Source organism: Hermetia illucens, chromosome 4 (genome assembly GCF_905115235.1).
Source record: "Hermetia illucens chromosome 4, iHerIll2.2.curated.20191125, whole genome shotgun sequence".
In the NCBI taxonomy this organism is placed as follows: domain Eukaryota; kingdom Metazoa; phylum Arthropoda; class Insecta; order Diptera; family Stratiomyidae; genus Hermetia; species Hermetia illucens.
In genome coordinates, this window is record NC_051852.1 from 7883009 (window position 1) to 7899283 (window position 16275).

General features: G+C 44.8%; 1 protein-coding gene across 2 annotated transcripts in view; it reads left to right on the forward strand.

Moving 5' to 3' along the window:
• The window catches only part of LOC119655312 (basement membrane-specific heparan sulfate proteoglycan core protein), a 604263-nt gene that overhangs the window by 533457 nt on the left and 54531 nt on the right, over nt 1-16275 (forward strand). For both annotated transcript variants that reach the window (XM_038061144.1, XM_038061145.1), the window contains exons 35-42: nt 2074-2213; nt 2272-2446; nt 2700-3406; nt 3474-3621; nt 12204-12384; nt 12441-12844; nt 13047-13521; nt 13581-13821. In XM_038061144.1, the coding sequence (XP_037917072.1) occupies nt 2074-2213; nt 2272-2446; nt 2700-3406; nt 3474-3621; nt 12204-12384; nt 12441-12844; nt 13047-13521; nt 13581-13821 (2471 nt within the window). The remainder of the gene's footprint in view (nt 1-2073; nt 2214-2271; nt 2447-2699; nt 3407-3473; nt 3622-12203; nt 12385-12440; nt 12845-13046; nt 13522-13580; nt 13822-16275) is intronic.

A 16275-nucleotide genomic window follows, 5' to 3' on the forward strand; every position in this document is an offset into this window, starting at 1 on the left:
CACACAATCATGCGATCGTGCCTTCTCAACCCTGTGCAGGTAAGACTGAAAACCTCCATACCCCAATCAATTTCACCATGCGTTCGATTCAGCCATGGATCTAAATTGTCGATGAGCCGCGCAGTCCATCTGCCTTTTGGCTCAGTTTGCCAAGGGAGTTGGCACTCGGTACCTTACTGTGCGTTGATGTTCTTCACGGGCAACCACCTCTCTTAAGTTGTCGTCTTTGCGGCGGTAAATAGCTTTACGCGCCTTGACAAGGAAGGCAACGGGAATCACTCCCACGATCACCATCATGCCCAGTTCTGAGGCAGTGGGTTAAGCAGACACCACTCGCAAAGCTCCCTGTCTCTGTATTTGACTAAGGTGCTTACGATGCACCTCCTTGTCAAGGTCATTAGCCCATGCCTCCTCATTGGCGTATAAACGTTGTACCAAACGACGGAGCTTATGACACTCCGTCAGTAAGTCGGCAATTTCTGCCATCCACGAGTACATAGAAGACTTGTCACGGCTGGAACCCTTCCAGAGCGTTTAACGGCTCTATTGGGAATAGTATCTATTATCACCGATTCTCTTGCAAATCTTCAGAAGTTTCTCTTCAGTTATCGCAAGTATGGTGAAGATATCCACAGCCTGCTTATATTTTTGGCGTTCTCCTTTATCCCGTGGGAACAGTGCCATTACTCTATCAAGAAAAAGTGTCAAGTGAGTTACGCTGTTCCTTCCTCATCTGCTTCAAAACAACAAAATATGCCGTTTCCCTAAGGTGAAGTGAACACTTATTTCAAAAAATTTGAAAAAAATCATTGTGGTCTCCATATATGGAGCTTAGGTCTCAAAATACTCCCCCCCCCCTATTATTATATTACTATATTTTTGGAAGATCGAGTGGAAACCCCCCTTACGCTCATTCCAGCTCCGGCAATGATATCGAACAAGATCCTGGGAAGTTTGGTGGAAATCCTACTGTTATCAACAAAGTTACAAGAGATGAAAATTGCCTCCTTCGAGTGAAATTACTGCAGCCTGAGACATAAAATAGTCAGACGTACTCTATGCATATACGATAGGATGCCAAGTACAAACAGTGCCATCGTGTGCCCAAGTATTGTTCTCTAGAGGAGGCCCCCTGGGATGAACTGCGAGAATACGGAGCTGAAATAAATAATATCCTCTAAAATTGAAAAAGTCATCTTGGATGTTAGGAGTACCACCGTCCATATCCATCCCCCTTCAGCACAGCTCATCAAAACCTCTTCCAGGACGACGGCTTTATCAACGATTTTGAACTTCATTCCTGCAATTTCAGAAGGTTAAGCAAATAAATTCCCTTCTTTTTCTTCTCTCTTTTATTGCTGGCTCAATTCAGACCCCTCACCAATTCCCATTTCTCTCCCTCAATCCATTGAGGAATCTCATAGTCCTGGCATATCTCCTACGGTCCTAAGGATCCACATCTCTCCTTCAATGTCTTCTGAATCCTTATTATGCAAAATCCACAGTTTTTGGCCTACTCTACTAAGAATCCACACCCCTACCCTTGATAAACGTTGCGGTTGCTGGTTTTCAAGATATTTAAGGGTTTTTTATGTTTACAGAAAGAAAGACTAAATCCAAGTGGTTCATCTTCAGTTGAATCAAAAAGTTTCCTACGAAGTTTAGGACCTTTCTTCTTCCTAAATAGAGTTTGCATTTTATCACACATTCCTGCACAGATCATAGGGACACAAGCCCCACAAAGAAATGGGATTACCGCTGTTACTAATAGATACCTCCTTCGAAGCAAAGTGAGGGAACCGGCGTACTCTGATACTATCTCTCTTACAATAAAATAGTCCTTCCATTCCACATTTCCGAACTATAACAATCAAAATAAACAATCATTCTTTGTCTTCACGGAAATCATGTTTAGAAACAGTTCATCCACTAACCGGGACCAGTAAATGTCTCAATTAACACAAAGCCTTAATCATCTAACCCGTGGCTAACTTGCACTTTTCCTTTGTTGTTTCATCTTAACGGAATCCAGATTATTTATCTAATAATTGTTCTCTTCTCCTCTCACCTAAGGCGAAATATCTACCACAACTTCCCGACCACCAGTACCAGTACCAACAATCACGGTAACGATTACATCTCCAGCAATTCAAATTGTTGAAATTGGCCGTTCCGTTACTCTGGATTGCTCAGGACAAATAATTGCCACAGGAGTAAGTATTCCCAACTGTCACCTAGTCAAACTATCTCTGATTTGATCCTATCTTTCAGGTACCATTGTCTGTAACCTGGACCAAAGTTGATGGTGAACTACCACGTCAATCCTATGAAGACCGTGGTCGTCTATACATGCAAAATCTCCAGGAACACGACTCTGGTGTTTACGTTTGTCAGGCTCGACGAGGACCAGAAGTTGCTGAGAAACACGTCACTGTTACAGTCGGACGTAAGTAGCAATTTTTTTTAAGTATAATAAGGAAGTTCCTGCGGGCATCTCGGTATCACTTACATAGATGTCGTCCAGGACCACCTAATATCCCCATAAGAAACCAAAAGGGACTTATTGCTTCCTACTATTATTCTAATTTCAAGAATTTTCAAAGGAATTCATTGAGAAACATGGTAATGGTTGACGAATCTTACTCTCCATTCAGAAATCAAAAATTAAAGCACATCACTAACCCTTTATTCCTTTACAGCCCCCAAACTCACAATTCCAACAGTAACAATTCAGCCAACCTACCAAACATTCGTTGAGTATTCTCCAGCTGATTTGTATTGTACTGTTACCGGAAATCCACCCCCAGCCATCACATGGACTAAGGTTGGTGGATACCTATCACCATATGCACGTCCCGAAGGACCCTACCTACGATTTGATTCAATCCAAAAATCCGACGAAGGATCTTACCAATGTCAAGCACGAAATTCAGTTGGTACAAATGAAGTCCTGGTGCAAGTCTACGTAATGGGAGAAACAACACAACCACCCCCGCCACAACCTCCACAACCATCGACCGTTTTGATTGAGCCACCATCATTCTACGGACGAACTGGCGATGAGGTCCGTCTAATCTGCAACATTCGAACAAATGAAGATGCAATTTACACATGGGAGAAGGATAACACCCCCATCTATAGCGGACACATTGTTATCAGGGATAATACTCTTGTCATTGCTGGAGCAACAGCTCGTGATACTGGATCGTATGTTTGCACAGCTACCGTACCAACCACTGGACTATCATCAAGCGCTCGAGCTGATGTCTTGATAGAGGAAGGAATCTCGGGCACACCACCTAAAATCAAAACTCTCCTTGAAGACAATACTTTGATTCAAGGACAAGATTTCGCTATCACTTGTGAAGCAACCGGTACACCATATCCCACGATTAAATGGACTAAAGTAAGTTGACAAAATTTAAATGAAAATTTTGGAAGAAACAGGACTAAAGTTACTTGTTTTTCTGTAGTTGCATGACACTCTCGACTCAAATATACAACAAACTGGAAATATCCTTCGATTCATGAATGCTCAACCAGCCAATCGTGGTGTCTATATTTGCATCGCTGAAAGTCCCTCTGGAACGGATCAAGCAAGCACTAGAGTAGAAGTTGAACGTAAGTAGGAGTTTTTTTTTTAATTTAATGCATAACTTCCCCTTAAAGGAATAAAAGCAAAGGAGTCTTACTCAGCTTTAATCATAATATTCTCTACAGGTCGGTCAGAGAGAGTAAAATAAAGGAAGTCCTAATTTCCTTCTAGATTTTCCGGGCCTTCGTTGACTTCCGACGTATCCCCGCCCCTCCTCCAAATTAATATTATTCCATCAAACTGGTGTTACCCTACGGACCAGATTCATCACAACTATCATAAACGGTGTCCGGTCTAGACTTACCTCAATGACGAACTCCAAATACCCCGGTTTGGGGCCGAGATCGACCAACTCAATTTTTTCAAAGAACTGCCTGATATCCTGGCCTACACCATTACTCTGGGACAGGGCCTACCGTGTGTTGCTTTTCAACCATAAATATTTTCCTTAAAGGCTTCCCAGGGTGGATCATTTCCACCCATATGAACCCAGTCACACCCACCGCAGTCGCGGATTTTGTCCACAACCAAACGGTCGCATTATCATTCACAGATTTCTTATCACGGACCTACATTCCTACAGGATTTGTCTTATAAAAGCTGAGTTTCAACGGACACGGGAAGATAGGTTTCCTTCCCAATCAGTACGAGCCTCCAGAGATTTTTGAAGCCTTAAATATTTGGCAAACAAATTTGGTTTCTTCGATACAAGACCACTGTAGCGAATTCTTTCTTTTCCTATTTTCTGAATTTAAGGACATTAAGGGACTCTCCCTGTTTTCATTAACCGGAGTGTGCTTCAACTACCAATTTTCACACTCTCAGCAGAGTTATTTTCGAGAAAAGCTACTCCCCTTCTTCCCTTTCTAGTCTTCCCTTCCTGATTCATTGCCTCTACACTTTCCCTTTCTATTGGAAAGACCCCGATGTTCCCTTCATCTTTTCATTATTCTCTCCTTCCCCTCTACTTTTTTCTCTTTCCATCTGCCACTCAACTACTCTCCACACAATTTTTGCCGCTTCTCTTCCTCTCCTCTCCTGCAAACACCTACCACCCTCTTGCCAATGTTACATGCTTTGTAGCAACGATCCTACCCGTGCTAATTAAATTTAGGTTGTACGCCTATCACCATTTCGGAGTATACCTTAGCTGCCTCGGAAGTGATAATATGATCCCCAATTGTAATTCGAGCGAAATTCCTCTTACTATTCTTGGTGATGAAATCGTTCCTGTTGTTTCCTCCGCAAGTGTCAGGCCACCACTTTCCAACTAAGTCTTAACACCACAGATTGCTTCAGATGGACATAACTACTGTGCCTTCAGACTAACCCACCAAGATGGCGTCTTCCGGAACTGAAAGATTAACTCCGTCGTTGTACAGTAGTCTCAGCGCAGAAGCCTGTAGTATACCCGCAGAAATAAAGTACTCCTTGCATCCATCATACCAGAGGCTTCGTTCTTCTTCTTCTCTTAACAGGACTGATTGTTTCACATGAGTATAACTACTGCGTTCACGGACTATCCCACCCCCATGGATTCTTCCGGAACTGAAAGATTAACTTCGTTGTTGTACAGTAGTCTCAACGCAGAACCCTAGAATTCACTGCGAGCCTAAAGGTCTCATTCAGCTTATTGTCTCAACCTGAAGTTTTGTTGTCCCCCATTCTACCAAAGATTTCCATAATTTCATCTTTAATAACTACTGAAATGAACGTCGCCCCTCTTGCTATGCCGATAACCGGATAACTTATGTCCTCTATGGTTCCGAGCATTGGCCGACTATAAAAGGCAATGAACGATGCCCCACGGTGTTAGAGACAAAAATGTTACGCCGGACGAGTGGCGTAACACATCATAATCACATCAGAAATGAGGATATTCGCAAACGATATGAGGTTGCACCGACCGTAGAGGAATTGTTAGAAGGACGTCTTTAATGATGGATATGCAATTCGCGCTGAAGCACACTCCTTTGCCAAGATTGTTCTGAGCATCAAAACCAACATGAAAAGACAACACGTTGGCTTGCTACGCGGGATGGTGATTTAAGAGCCCTTCAACTTCATCCAGATCAAAATGGCTTAAACAATCACGCTTCTGAATGAACCCCCCCCCCCCTCCTCCGCTTCTGAATGAACCCCCCCCCCCTCCTCCGCTTCTGAATGAGGCAAAGACTGAAGAAGAAGAAGAAAAAGTAGGGTATGTTTCCTACAAAATTGCCAGACCTCTGCGTTATCCCATCTAAATTCAACACCACAGACTGTTCTTCCACTCCCCCCCCCCCCTTCTGAGCACAGTTCCCTCCAAATCCTCCTTTCCTCCGAGCCCTACTTACTCCCTCTTTGGTGGAGTCCCTCATTGACCACCTTGACGCCAATGTCGAACTCGGCCCCGATGGTCTTCCCAAACTCTTTCTGATTAAAGTTCATTTCCCTTCCTCTCTGTATTATTTTCAATAACCTCAAAGGGTGTCATTTTCCCAGCCTATGGAGAAAAGACCTTATTTTTCTCATACACAAACGATGTGACCATACTTTTGCTGAGAAATATCGCCCTATTTCGCTCCTCTCATCCTTCTCCAAGATCGTCGAGAGGTAGATCAGTGACTGGCTACTCACTTTGGCCACCTTATACCTAAGGAGCAGCACGGCTTTATTACCAATCTTCTGGACTTCACCAAGTTTGTGGCCAAATGCCTCAACTCGCAGCAGAAATTCTACGTCATTTACACGGACTTTTCTAAGTCCTTCGAATCCATTAACCATGAGATACTATTGTCCAAATTCGCCTCTCTCAACATTCTTCCGTCACTTATTATATGGCTTGCCTCCTACGTTTCCTTCCAATCCTGTAGCGTTCCCTTTGGTGGTTGCACTTCTTACCCCTTCCCCCTCCTCTGGTGTGCCATAAGGATCGGTTCTAGGACCTCTTTTATTTAAATTCTTTGTCAACGACCTCCCCTCTATCCTCACTTATTCTTGCTTGTTATAGGATGATGAACTCAAGCTGTTTTTCTCTGTTTCGCCCCCAATGGTTTGCGCTTCACTGCAGGCAAATCTCGTTACTTTGTTCCATTGGTGCACAGTTAATAAGCTGGCACTTAATGTCAAGAAATACCACTCGGCGTGTTACTTGCTTAAAACTTTTCCCACCACTTTCTCCTACTCTTTTGGTGGTTGCTCTCTGTCCTATCTCTATCCTCGACCTGGGTGTAACCTTTGACGATAAACTACGTTTTGACAGCCACCCATTCGATTCACCAACCGTGCTTCCAAAATGTCAGGTTTCATACTGCGTTCCTGTGCTGATTTCACCTCGGTCTAACCTTTCATAATGCTCCCTCATGAGAAGTATCCTTGAGTATTTTTCCGTGACTTGATTCCCCTTCCGTAATTGTGCTTGTCTTACCCTAGAGAAGATACAGCGCAAGTTCATCCGCCCACTCCTCTTCAAGATGAACCTCCCGCGTGTTGACTATCCCGCCCGCCTCCGTACCTTTCGTCGCCCTTATCTCTAACAACTTAGAATCTTCCTCGGTCTTTGCACCCTCTTCAACATGGAACTCGGCCCAATGGCTCTGGATTTAGAAAAAGAGGCAAGTACAGTTGGACTGAAGATAAACACCAACAAAACCAATGCTTTCAGTCATCCCACTCTCCTCTCGAAGAACTTGGTCGGTGCACAAGGCTGGCACCCGTATGAAATGTGATCAGAAGGCAGAAGTGACAGTGGACAGGCCACGAATCAAGGACAGGCGACTATTGCATTACGGGCGAATCCACTCTCCCAAAATGGTCGACCGGGTAGTCACTCCAAGGGCACTTGGGGCAAAACAATATAGAAATAGTTCAGTTGTCTCAGAAAATCGTGGGAAAGCCGAAGGGCATTTCAAGTAACCGAGAACGGTGGCGTGCCAAAGTGTAAATAACAACCACATATCGGAGCGAATTTTATGCTTTGACTCCTTCCTTGCCTTTCAAATTTGGTCGATCGACTGGTATTGTCTCCCACTTTATTGACACGTGCACTTGCGACACCTCCATTCCACCGAGCCTTCAATTTTATTTCTACGGCCACTATGCCTCTTTTCTTTTAGACGCCTAAAAATTCACCGAAGGAATCTGCACTTTTCCCGCGCTCTGTAAGTCGGAGGCAGTCCGTTTGGTCATCGTTTGGTTTCGCCTTTACCATATCCGCATTGCCAATATTTAGATATATCGCGTCTGTTTCAGTTGGAGTACTTAGATTAGATGAACTCCAACCGGACCAACCTTACGACCGAGACGAATCAGATCACACATCAGTGTTGAAAACAATGACAATATCATATCCTAGGAAAGTTGGCATGCCTCCTCTATTAATGACGATCGGATTCTAATGATTCCTTCTTCGAAAGGACCGTTCTTGATGCTGGGAAAGGAAAACCAAATTTACAAAGAGTATCCACTCACTTGGTCTACCAATTTTCTCAGGATATACCGGCGTGTGAGTGACCTAATTTTGTTGGTGCCCAAATTTTTCCGATATAGGTGTTTCTTTAAGAACTGCTAGCTGGCTATCGGCTGAAGTAACGGCCCATCGTCCACGAGAATCTACTCTGGTCTTGGGTTTCTTCAGAAGTTCCCCGAAGTCTGAATCTTTCGCTGTTAACAAGTCAACTCAAACTCCAGCTCATTGGTCAGTACGCTCTCAGTCTGAAGCTTGTGGCTCATTTGATCGATTCTGACCGCCACATGTGGTTGGTTCTGCCTTCGCTAGTTTCTCTAGAATTCATTCAATCTGCCGCGCTTTTGGAGACGAAGGTGTAGTAGCGGGATAACTGGCTATCACTTCCAAAAGACTGAGGATCGATATAGTGTTGGACCCAATATGGAGAAGTTGTTAGAGAGGTCTGAATAACCAGAAACAACGAATTAACATTCTCGAAATTCCATGGGTTATTTTTAAGGGAGTTTTCAAATATCCACATACAGGTTCCAACAACTATTTGAACTGACTCATCCATTTTGCTTTCCAGTCTGAGGATTGTAATGACTAAATGGGGTTGGCCATGACCAAAAAACCATCCTGAGTATCCGGAGACGACCAAGTGGGAAGAGCTGAAAAGTTGACGCCCGCAAACACTGAAACTCTATTGAACTGCTTCGTCGCCATATGCATGCATACTTCTGTGTTAGCCAGGCCCCCACCTTCCTTTGTGTACTTCGATCCCTCACATGTCGATAGCCAAAAGACCATCCTACGTGTCCGGAGACGACCAAGTGGGGAGAGTTATCCCATGAACCTGAAAAGTTGACGCCCGCAAACCTTGAAACTCTATTGAAGTGCTTCGTCGGCACGTGCTTGCATGCCTCTGTGCTAGCTAGGCTCGGAAAGGTGGGTTTGAGCACTTCGAACCCTCACGTGTCCTTTACCGATGCGTGGGTCCGCACCAGATCCTGAAAAATACCAAACAAGCATTGTCTGCAAAATCATTCAACGCTGCGCCCTTTGGTTTACGAAGGCTAAACGGTCCATCGTACAGAACGTTCCACAACGAATATCCCGATACGGAAACTTAAGGAGCACCTGCTTTCACAATGTATTTTTTTGATTCGTTATCTGTCTCACACCAGAGCAGGGTAACTCTCAATTAACCGGGACAAGTACCCAGAGACACCAAATTAAGGTAAAATGCCTTCGCTTTGGATTTTTCGAGGCGCTTCATTTTAGTTGACATCAACGTCCCTGATATGCAGCATTGGTCCCTGATAGACCCCACAACCTCTGTTAGGTCCTGCAATATAACTACCAAATGTAGTATCTTTCAGCCAGTTAAGAATCATGTTCAGTATCGCATCAACACTACTGACTCCCCAATCTTCTCGATGGTGTATCCTTGACCACCCCAGGAGCTCGTTTTTGTACTGATGTAGTTCGACGTCATAATTGAGCAGGATATATGGAGACCTCCCTGAAAAATGCAGATTTCTCCAGAAGCATGTGAAATTTCTAGACCATTCCATTGTCCCTGACGGCATACAACCCAACCTAAGGAAAGTGCAAGCTTTCCAATACCTAATACAGTAAATAACCTTGGAAGGTTCTTGGGCTTGGTAAACTTCTATCGTCGGTTTTTGCTCGAAGTCGTCATTTGCCACCAGACCCCACTTACCGCCATCCAGTCTGGTCCTGAGACCAAAGATTTACGGGAGGTTGTGTGTGGTGTCCAGAAGTCAAGGTCAAGGGTTTGAAGCCACCAAGCAACGGCTAGTGGTTGCAACATTTTTGGCATTCCCTCGACATGAGCGCAGTAGGCGCTCCTTTCCACCTGATGGGTAACCAAAGCTAGCAGCCGTCTGCTTTGTTCCAAAAAAAGATGAATTCCACTCAACGCAATTGCAGTGCCTACGATCCTGAATTAATAGCCGCATATCTAAGTAGCTTCCATTTCCCCCGTGAAGGCAGATCATTCATGCTGCTTATGAACTTTAAGCCTCTAACTTTTGCCCAACAACGTCAGGTTGTCAGGTTGTCAGGTTTACAAAGCATCCCCTCGCTTCGGTTTACATCGGATATTCAACATATGTTCGGTAAAGACAGTGTAGTTGCTGACGCTCTGCTCCGAACGTAGTCCTTCAGAGCCTGCAATCGGCCTCCAAATACAAGCTCAACCCCTACCTTCGGCTCACTTTCCTATATCTCCAAAAAAGGCCCGTTTTTCGTAAAGAAGTGTTTCGTTCAGTGCACGTTCTGGGCACCCTGATATTCGGACGACGAAGGGAGTAGTTTCCAGCTAGTATTTTTGGCGGTCCATGTGAATTATTGGGCCAGGGAGAGTGCCCATACTATGCAACTTCACTGGCCATCCTGAAAAGGAAGTAAGAATATTCCCTCTGTCGAGAGTGGATTCTGCGTTTTGGAGTTCCCGCCCAAATTATTACGAACCAGGGAATCCGGTTCGAATCTAGTCTCTTCTCGGTGCTCAGAAAATTGCGCATACCATCCGCAGTCCAATGGGATGCTGGAACATCTTGCGTCTTGGTTTTCGGTCTCCTTGGCCTCCAAGCAACCGGAAGTTTGCTGAATCGCAGCAGCCTTTTGTATATCCCCCTCCCTAACATCATTTCCGTAGTGCCTAAAACTCAAATAGGGAAATATGAAGAGGGGACGCCAGATGGTCTTTGAGGTTTCGGTAGCAGAACTAATATCTGCCATTTCTAGTGCACGGAAAACATTCCTTCCACCATACATGGTTCAAATATGCTAGTGGCCCACTCGGACAAGGACTTTGTTCGGAACCCCAATTTTCAATTTCCAGGCCTTCTTATCTCCAACACCTCCACAGATCCCTTGCAGTCCCTTCTTAGTAACTTGGAGAATCGAGAAGACAAGGATGTAATCATTTGTTATGACAAATGGCGCCCAACGTGGGGTCAGAGATTTCCTAGGTTCCGGTTGCTTGAATCAGTGGAGGATAGCCTATTCTGGTTAACAATAGTTTCTCAGCATTGTTCCTGGCAAGGTACCACGTAGACTTGGCTTCGTCTTTCAAGTTTTAGGTTTCACGCCATTTTCCCCAAAAACAAGTGTTCCGTCATTTTCCCGTCCCAGCTTGTATAATAGAGTTTCCTACCCTTTCGTTATAGTATACTACGAAGGTTGAGCCATTCTTGTGAGTGTGCTCGGTTTTGTTTAAAGGATAAGATCTTGACCCTACAAGGGAAGCCTCTCAGGTATCGGTGGAGATGCGTCCAGACCCTGAAGTGTGTCTTGCCATGACTTTCGGTTGTGTGGTGTCGTGAGGCTTTAGGTCTCCCCTAAGTCCTGGTATACGGGCGTTCCCGGCTGGAGGCTGCAAGATTGCGCCGTTCAAGCTTTTGGGAACTGTATCTTCTTGCCTGTAAGCGAATGACGATCCTTTCTAGATTTGGACACCTCGCGATGAAAAGGGAAGATCCACGGCGGATTGGATCCTCAATCGATGCCTGAGATGTATGGTGAGTCACGGCCATCAAGGATTTCTCCCTGCCTTGGCTTCATCAGGCCATTCTATTGGAGGATCCCTAATGGTAAGGAGAGTTTTTTGGGGTCGAATAGGAGGAGGGGAAAAGGAAGTCCTCAAATTGAAGAAATCCTCCAGCCTGGCTAGCACAGAGGCATGCAAGCACGACCGAGGCGGCGAAGCAGATGGAGTTTCAATATTTGCGGGACTTTCACGGTAGTCATGGTCATGGTCTTCAGACCACGCCTTTCCCATGCTCCAACACCTAAATCCTAAGAACTTTTATTGCTTCTATTCGACAATTTTGGGCCAGAATCTTCGTTCCTCTTTAAAGGATTTTTTTTTAGAAATAGACCAACCAGTGCACGTAGTTTGTCTAAAGTACCCAACGATGTTGACCTCCCTTTTCGTCAAAAGGGGATGGTCCCTTTTCTAGTACTTAACCATTCCCTCAAATTGAGAAGAAACAAAACCAAATATTGTACGAACTAAATTACTTTTAGAAATAACTTTTTCCCCTTTCTATCGCAAGCACGCAAATCGGCATCTGGTAAAAGTTCAGTGATATCCTCAACAACCCTCCTACACCTGTACTTGTGCTCAATAATTTCTATCCGTTTCAGCACGTGAACGGCCTGTACTTGAAATCCATCCACGCGAACCACAAAAAGTACGCATTGGAGAATCAGCTATGCTCAGTTGTCGTGCCATCGCTGGCATTCCCGAACCAAAATTATCCTGGAAACGACTTGATGGCAAACCACTCTCATCGCGCATTAAGGAACTATACCCTGGAACAATGGTGTAAGTATACCTAATTTCTATGGAGGAACTAATTTTGAGAGCTCACATTGTTCCAGTCTCGAAGATATTACCAACGATGAAGCTGGAGAATATCAATGTAGTGCTGATAATGTTGCTGGACATGTCAGTCTCACTGCCGTGATTATCGTACAAAGTCCACCGCAGATTACTCTTGATCCACCAGAAGGAGAATTGTCCTTAACAGAGGGCGATGAACTCAAGCTTACTTGCACAGCAACTGGTAATCCATCGCCCCATGTAGTTTGGGATCCACAAATCGAACAATATCCTAGAGTGCTAGATTCACAACCGACATATTCAATTAGTGGGGAGGCCACAATACAGTCATACCAGGTTAAAATGAGTGACGCCAAAGTTTATACATGTACCGCTACAAATGAAGCTGGAACAGATCGGAAATACATTAGCGTCATCGTCAACAGACGACGCGGCGATACAGGTAAGGATAGGAGCTGAGAAAGAACGAGGGTGGATGCCATTCTGGTTCCTCCCTGCTCGTCATTAGCACAAGCGTTGGTCCAACTAATGTTTCTATGATATTCTTTACTAACATGTCTTTACAAGGACGAAACAAAAACAGTAATAACCCCTCCTTTAGCGACAAAAACTTTGATTGTCTTAACATCAAATATTTTTCCCAGGAATCCACGATATTGATACACCATCAACAGAGTCTCCATATCGACCACCTTATGTCCCACGACCTCCACCTAGACCCAACCAACCCCCAACTTCACTTCAGCCTTACAAGGTAGGAGTAGGAGATCGCGCCACTCTTCTTTGTAACATCGAAGGAAGCAATGCTCGTACCACTTGGAATCGGGTTGATGGACGACCCTTGCCTCGCAATTACCTTACCACAGAAAATAGTTTAATCATCGAAGATGTCAACTTTGACGCTGCCGGCCTTTATCAGTGTTCCGTTATCGATAATTATGGTCAATACCCACTTGTCACTGCCGAATTAATTGTTATCGACATTCCTCGTATTACATTCTCACCCCCAATGCCAATGATCGTCCGTACCGGAGAGAATGTACAGATCTTCTGTAATGCAACCGGAGAACATCCTATCCGTGTCGAATGGCATGCAGAGAATCACCGACCACTGCCATCGTGAGTATATCCTTAGGTTACTCCCTGGAACATTTGCTAATGTACCCTTTACCTTCCAGATCCGTTATTGTGGATGGATACTACTTAAGATTCAACTATATTACACCAATCGACGCTGGAAGATACTATTGCTCTGCTTCCAATGTTCATGGTAATGCCACCAAAGTTGCCGAAGTACTTGTGAACCGTGGAACCATCGTCGACCGACCAGCAACATCCAATTATCATGAAGTCTACCTAGGGGACAGTGTTGCATTGAAATGCGCAGTGCCATTGGAACTCTACGAGCCGGGAATAAGCGTGAGTTTTTCCTTTTTTTAAATATATTTTCTAGAGATCCTAAAAAGGACGATAAAAAAGACGATTAGCCCCACAAAGCACAACGACATTGAGGAAAAACATGCCTCCACAAAGTACCCGGACGAAAAATTCCTGGATAACCATAGAATATCAGTTTGATCAAATTTCGACAAAAACCACATGAGTTGCACCAAATTTTCCAGATTTGCTACTCTGGGAACCATACCTGCAACCGCACCTTCGTCCAGTCAATATTTCTTTCTTTTAACCTAAACAAGGACTGTGTACAGTAAGACCGAACAAGTAACCCTTGAAATAAGAACACCACAGTTTTGCACCTTTCTCACTGTAGTCTCCAACTGTGACTTCAAGTTCACATCCCCAACGTTCTGAAAAACAACTTAATCATGAAAAGGATTCCTAGGCCACACCATTGGCATACCCTTGTATAGAAAAGAAAACATCCTTATCGTTAACTGATTGTTTCGTCCAGGGCAGAGGCAACTCATCAGATGCTGCCTCACCTCTGCCCTGGAAGCAGCTCTTCAATATAATTCATACTCATGACCTGTTTGCAATTATATATAAATGAAGCGATTCCCACCTGTCGTTACTTTCGGTCACGCTGCTGCCAGGGCAGAGGTGAGGCAGCGTCTGATGAGTTGCTTCTGACCTGAACGAAATCGTCAGTCAATTTTTTTAGAAAACTTGGGTGTTTATCCCAAAAAAGAGGAGTCCGTGAACCACTAGAGAGGAAGGAAGTTACTTCTCAAATGGTCCGGTTCGTCAAGTGAGTACGAACTCAGGACTCCCAGTATCCTCAACAAAAAATTCTTATGGCGCCCAAAATTAAATAATATTCTCTAGTTAGGTCTTTGGGGTCATAATGAGTGAACCTCTCGCACGGTGAGGAATCAAGAGCCCGGATGAGGTCCAAGAAAATAATTTATTGAATTTAAGGTTACTGGACTCCTTTCCTTGCTACGTTTTTGAAAGGGGGTGGTGCGGATGGTGAAGAGGCGCGCTTCTACTTTCGGGGTAAAACTGCCTTAAATGACATTGGAACCACATCCACAATCCTTGCATTACTGATTGTAAATTGCAGCCATTCTTTTCTTGGAAGTCATTGGTAAGATCCAGAACCCTGAAGTTATGGTGGCTATTGACTGACAGTAATAAGCGGAAATAGGTAAGTCGATTGTGAAAAGTCTGTCAACTCACACTCAGGACGCCGGTAGACGAGCCTGGCTGACCGTGATGTCGATAGTGAAGTTCGGTCGTTAATACAGCAAATGACCTTTCCTGGATGAGTCGACATGTTTGAAGAAACGACTAATGATGTTAGATATGTATGTAAAGGTCCTTGAAAAAGGAAAGGCGACCGAAACGTTGGCAACGTCGTTAGTCGTTTCTTTCCTAGTTCCCGACATTATCCAGGTAGTCAATGTCCACCTGAACCCTCTTCCTCCCCAGAAACGGACAGGTATGCGAAACTTAAGGCTGCGATCCTCAACAGACTCACGGATTCATCCAACCTCGACGAGCAGGCAACCCTCGCTCATCACTACGGACAATTCCGTCTACGCCATCGCTGCGCATCAGCCTCAACCTTCATCCTTTCCCCAAACAAACAACGATCCGATAGCCAAGAGACTAGTAGCGCTCCACCTCGACATACCTCAGCTTATCTAGCTGACTAGGCAGTTGATTCAGAACCAAGCCGCCGTTTCCGCCTGGAAGCAAAGAAGTCGCTCCAGATCAAGAGGACAAAGTCTACTAATAGGCCGTCAAAACTCTCCAGTAGCCAACCCAAGCTAGTGCAGGTATATGGCCCTCAAGCACGTCAATTTTCAGAATCCATGCTCTTCCAGCAGCCAGGGAAATAAAGGAAGACACCTCCGACCCAGACAGCAGAGATCGGCGCTACAGTGTCTGCAGAAAACCGCCTGCACGTGTTTGTCTGGATCACCCAAATCAAGTTGCTAATAAACTCTGGATCGGTTATTTCGCTACTCGCTAAATCCGTTGCTAGGAAGAAGCCTTTCCAAAAATCGCTACACCTGCGGGAGAGTCCGGACTTCAGTACACGGCTCTACTCCAAGAGTTTAAGGACCGCTTCTCCCCGCTTAATGCAGCCGTCACTCTTCCAGACTTGCCGATGTTTAAATACACAACGGACCCACCGGTCTTCGAGTGACCACGCAGGCTTGTCGGCCTCCGCCTCGAAGCCCCGAAGGAGCAATTTCGCGACTTACAAGAGCAGGGAACCATCCGTCCATCATTTAGCCAGTGGCTCAGCCCGCTCCATCTAGTTACGAAGCCCAGCCAAGCCACCCCAGACCATTACCCTTTTTCCATCATCGAGGATGTGCTACAGGAGGCAAAAGGCAAGGTATCGTCGCATTCCTGACTTGAGGAATAATGATGGAAGGCATAGAGAACGCGCACTTGCTC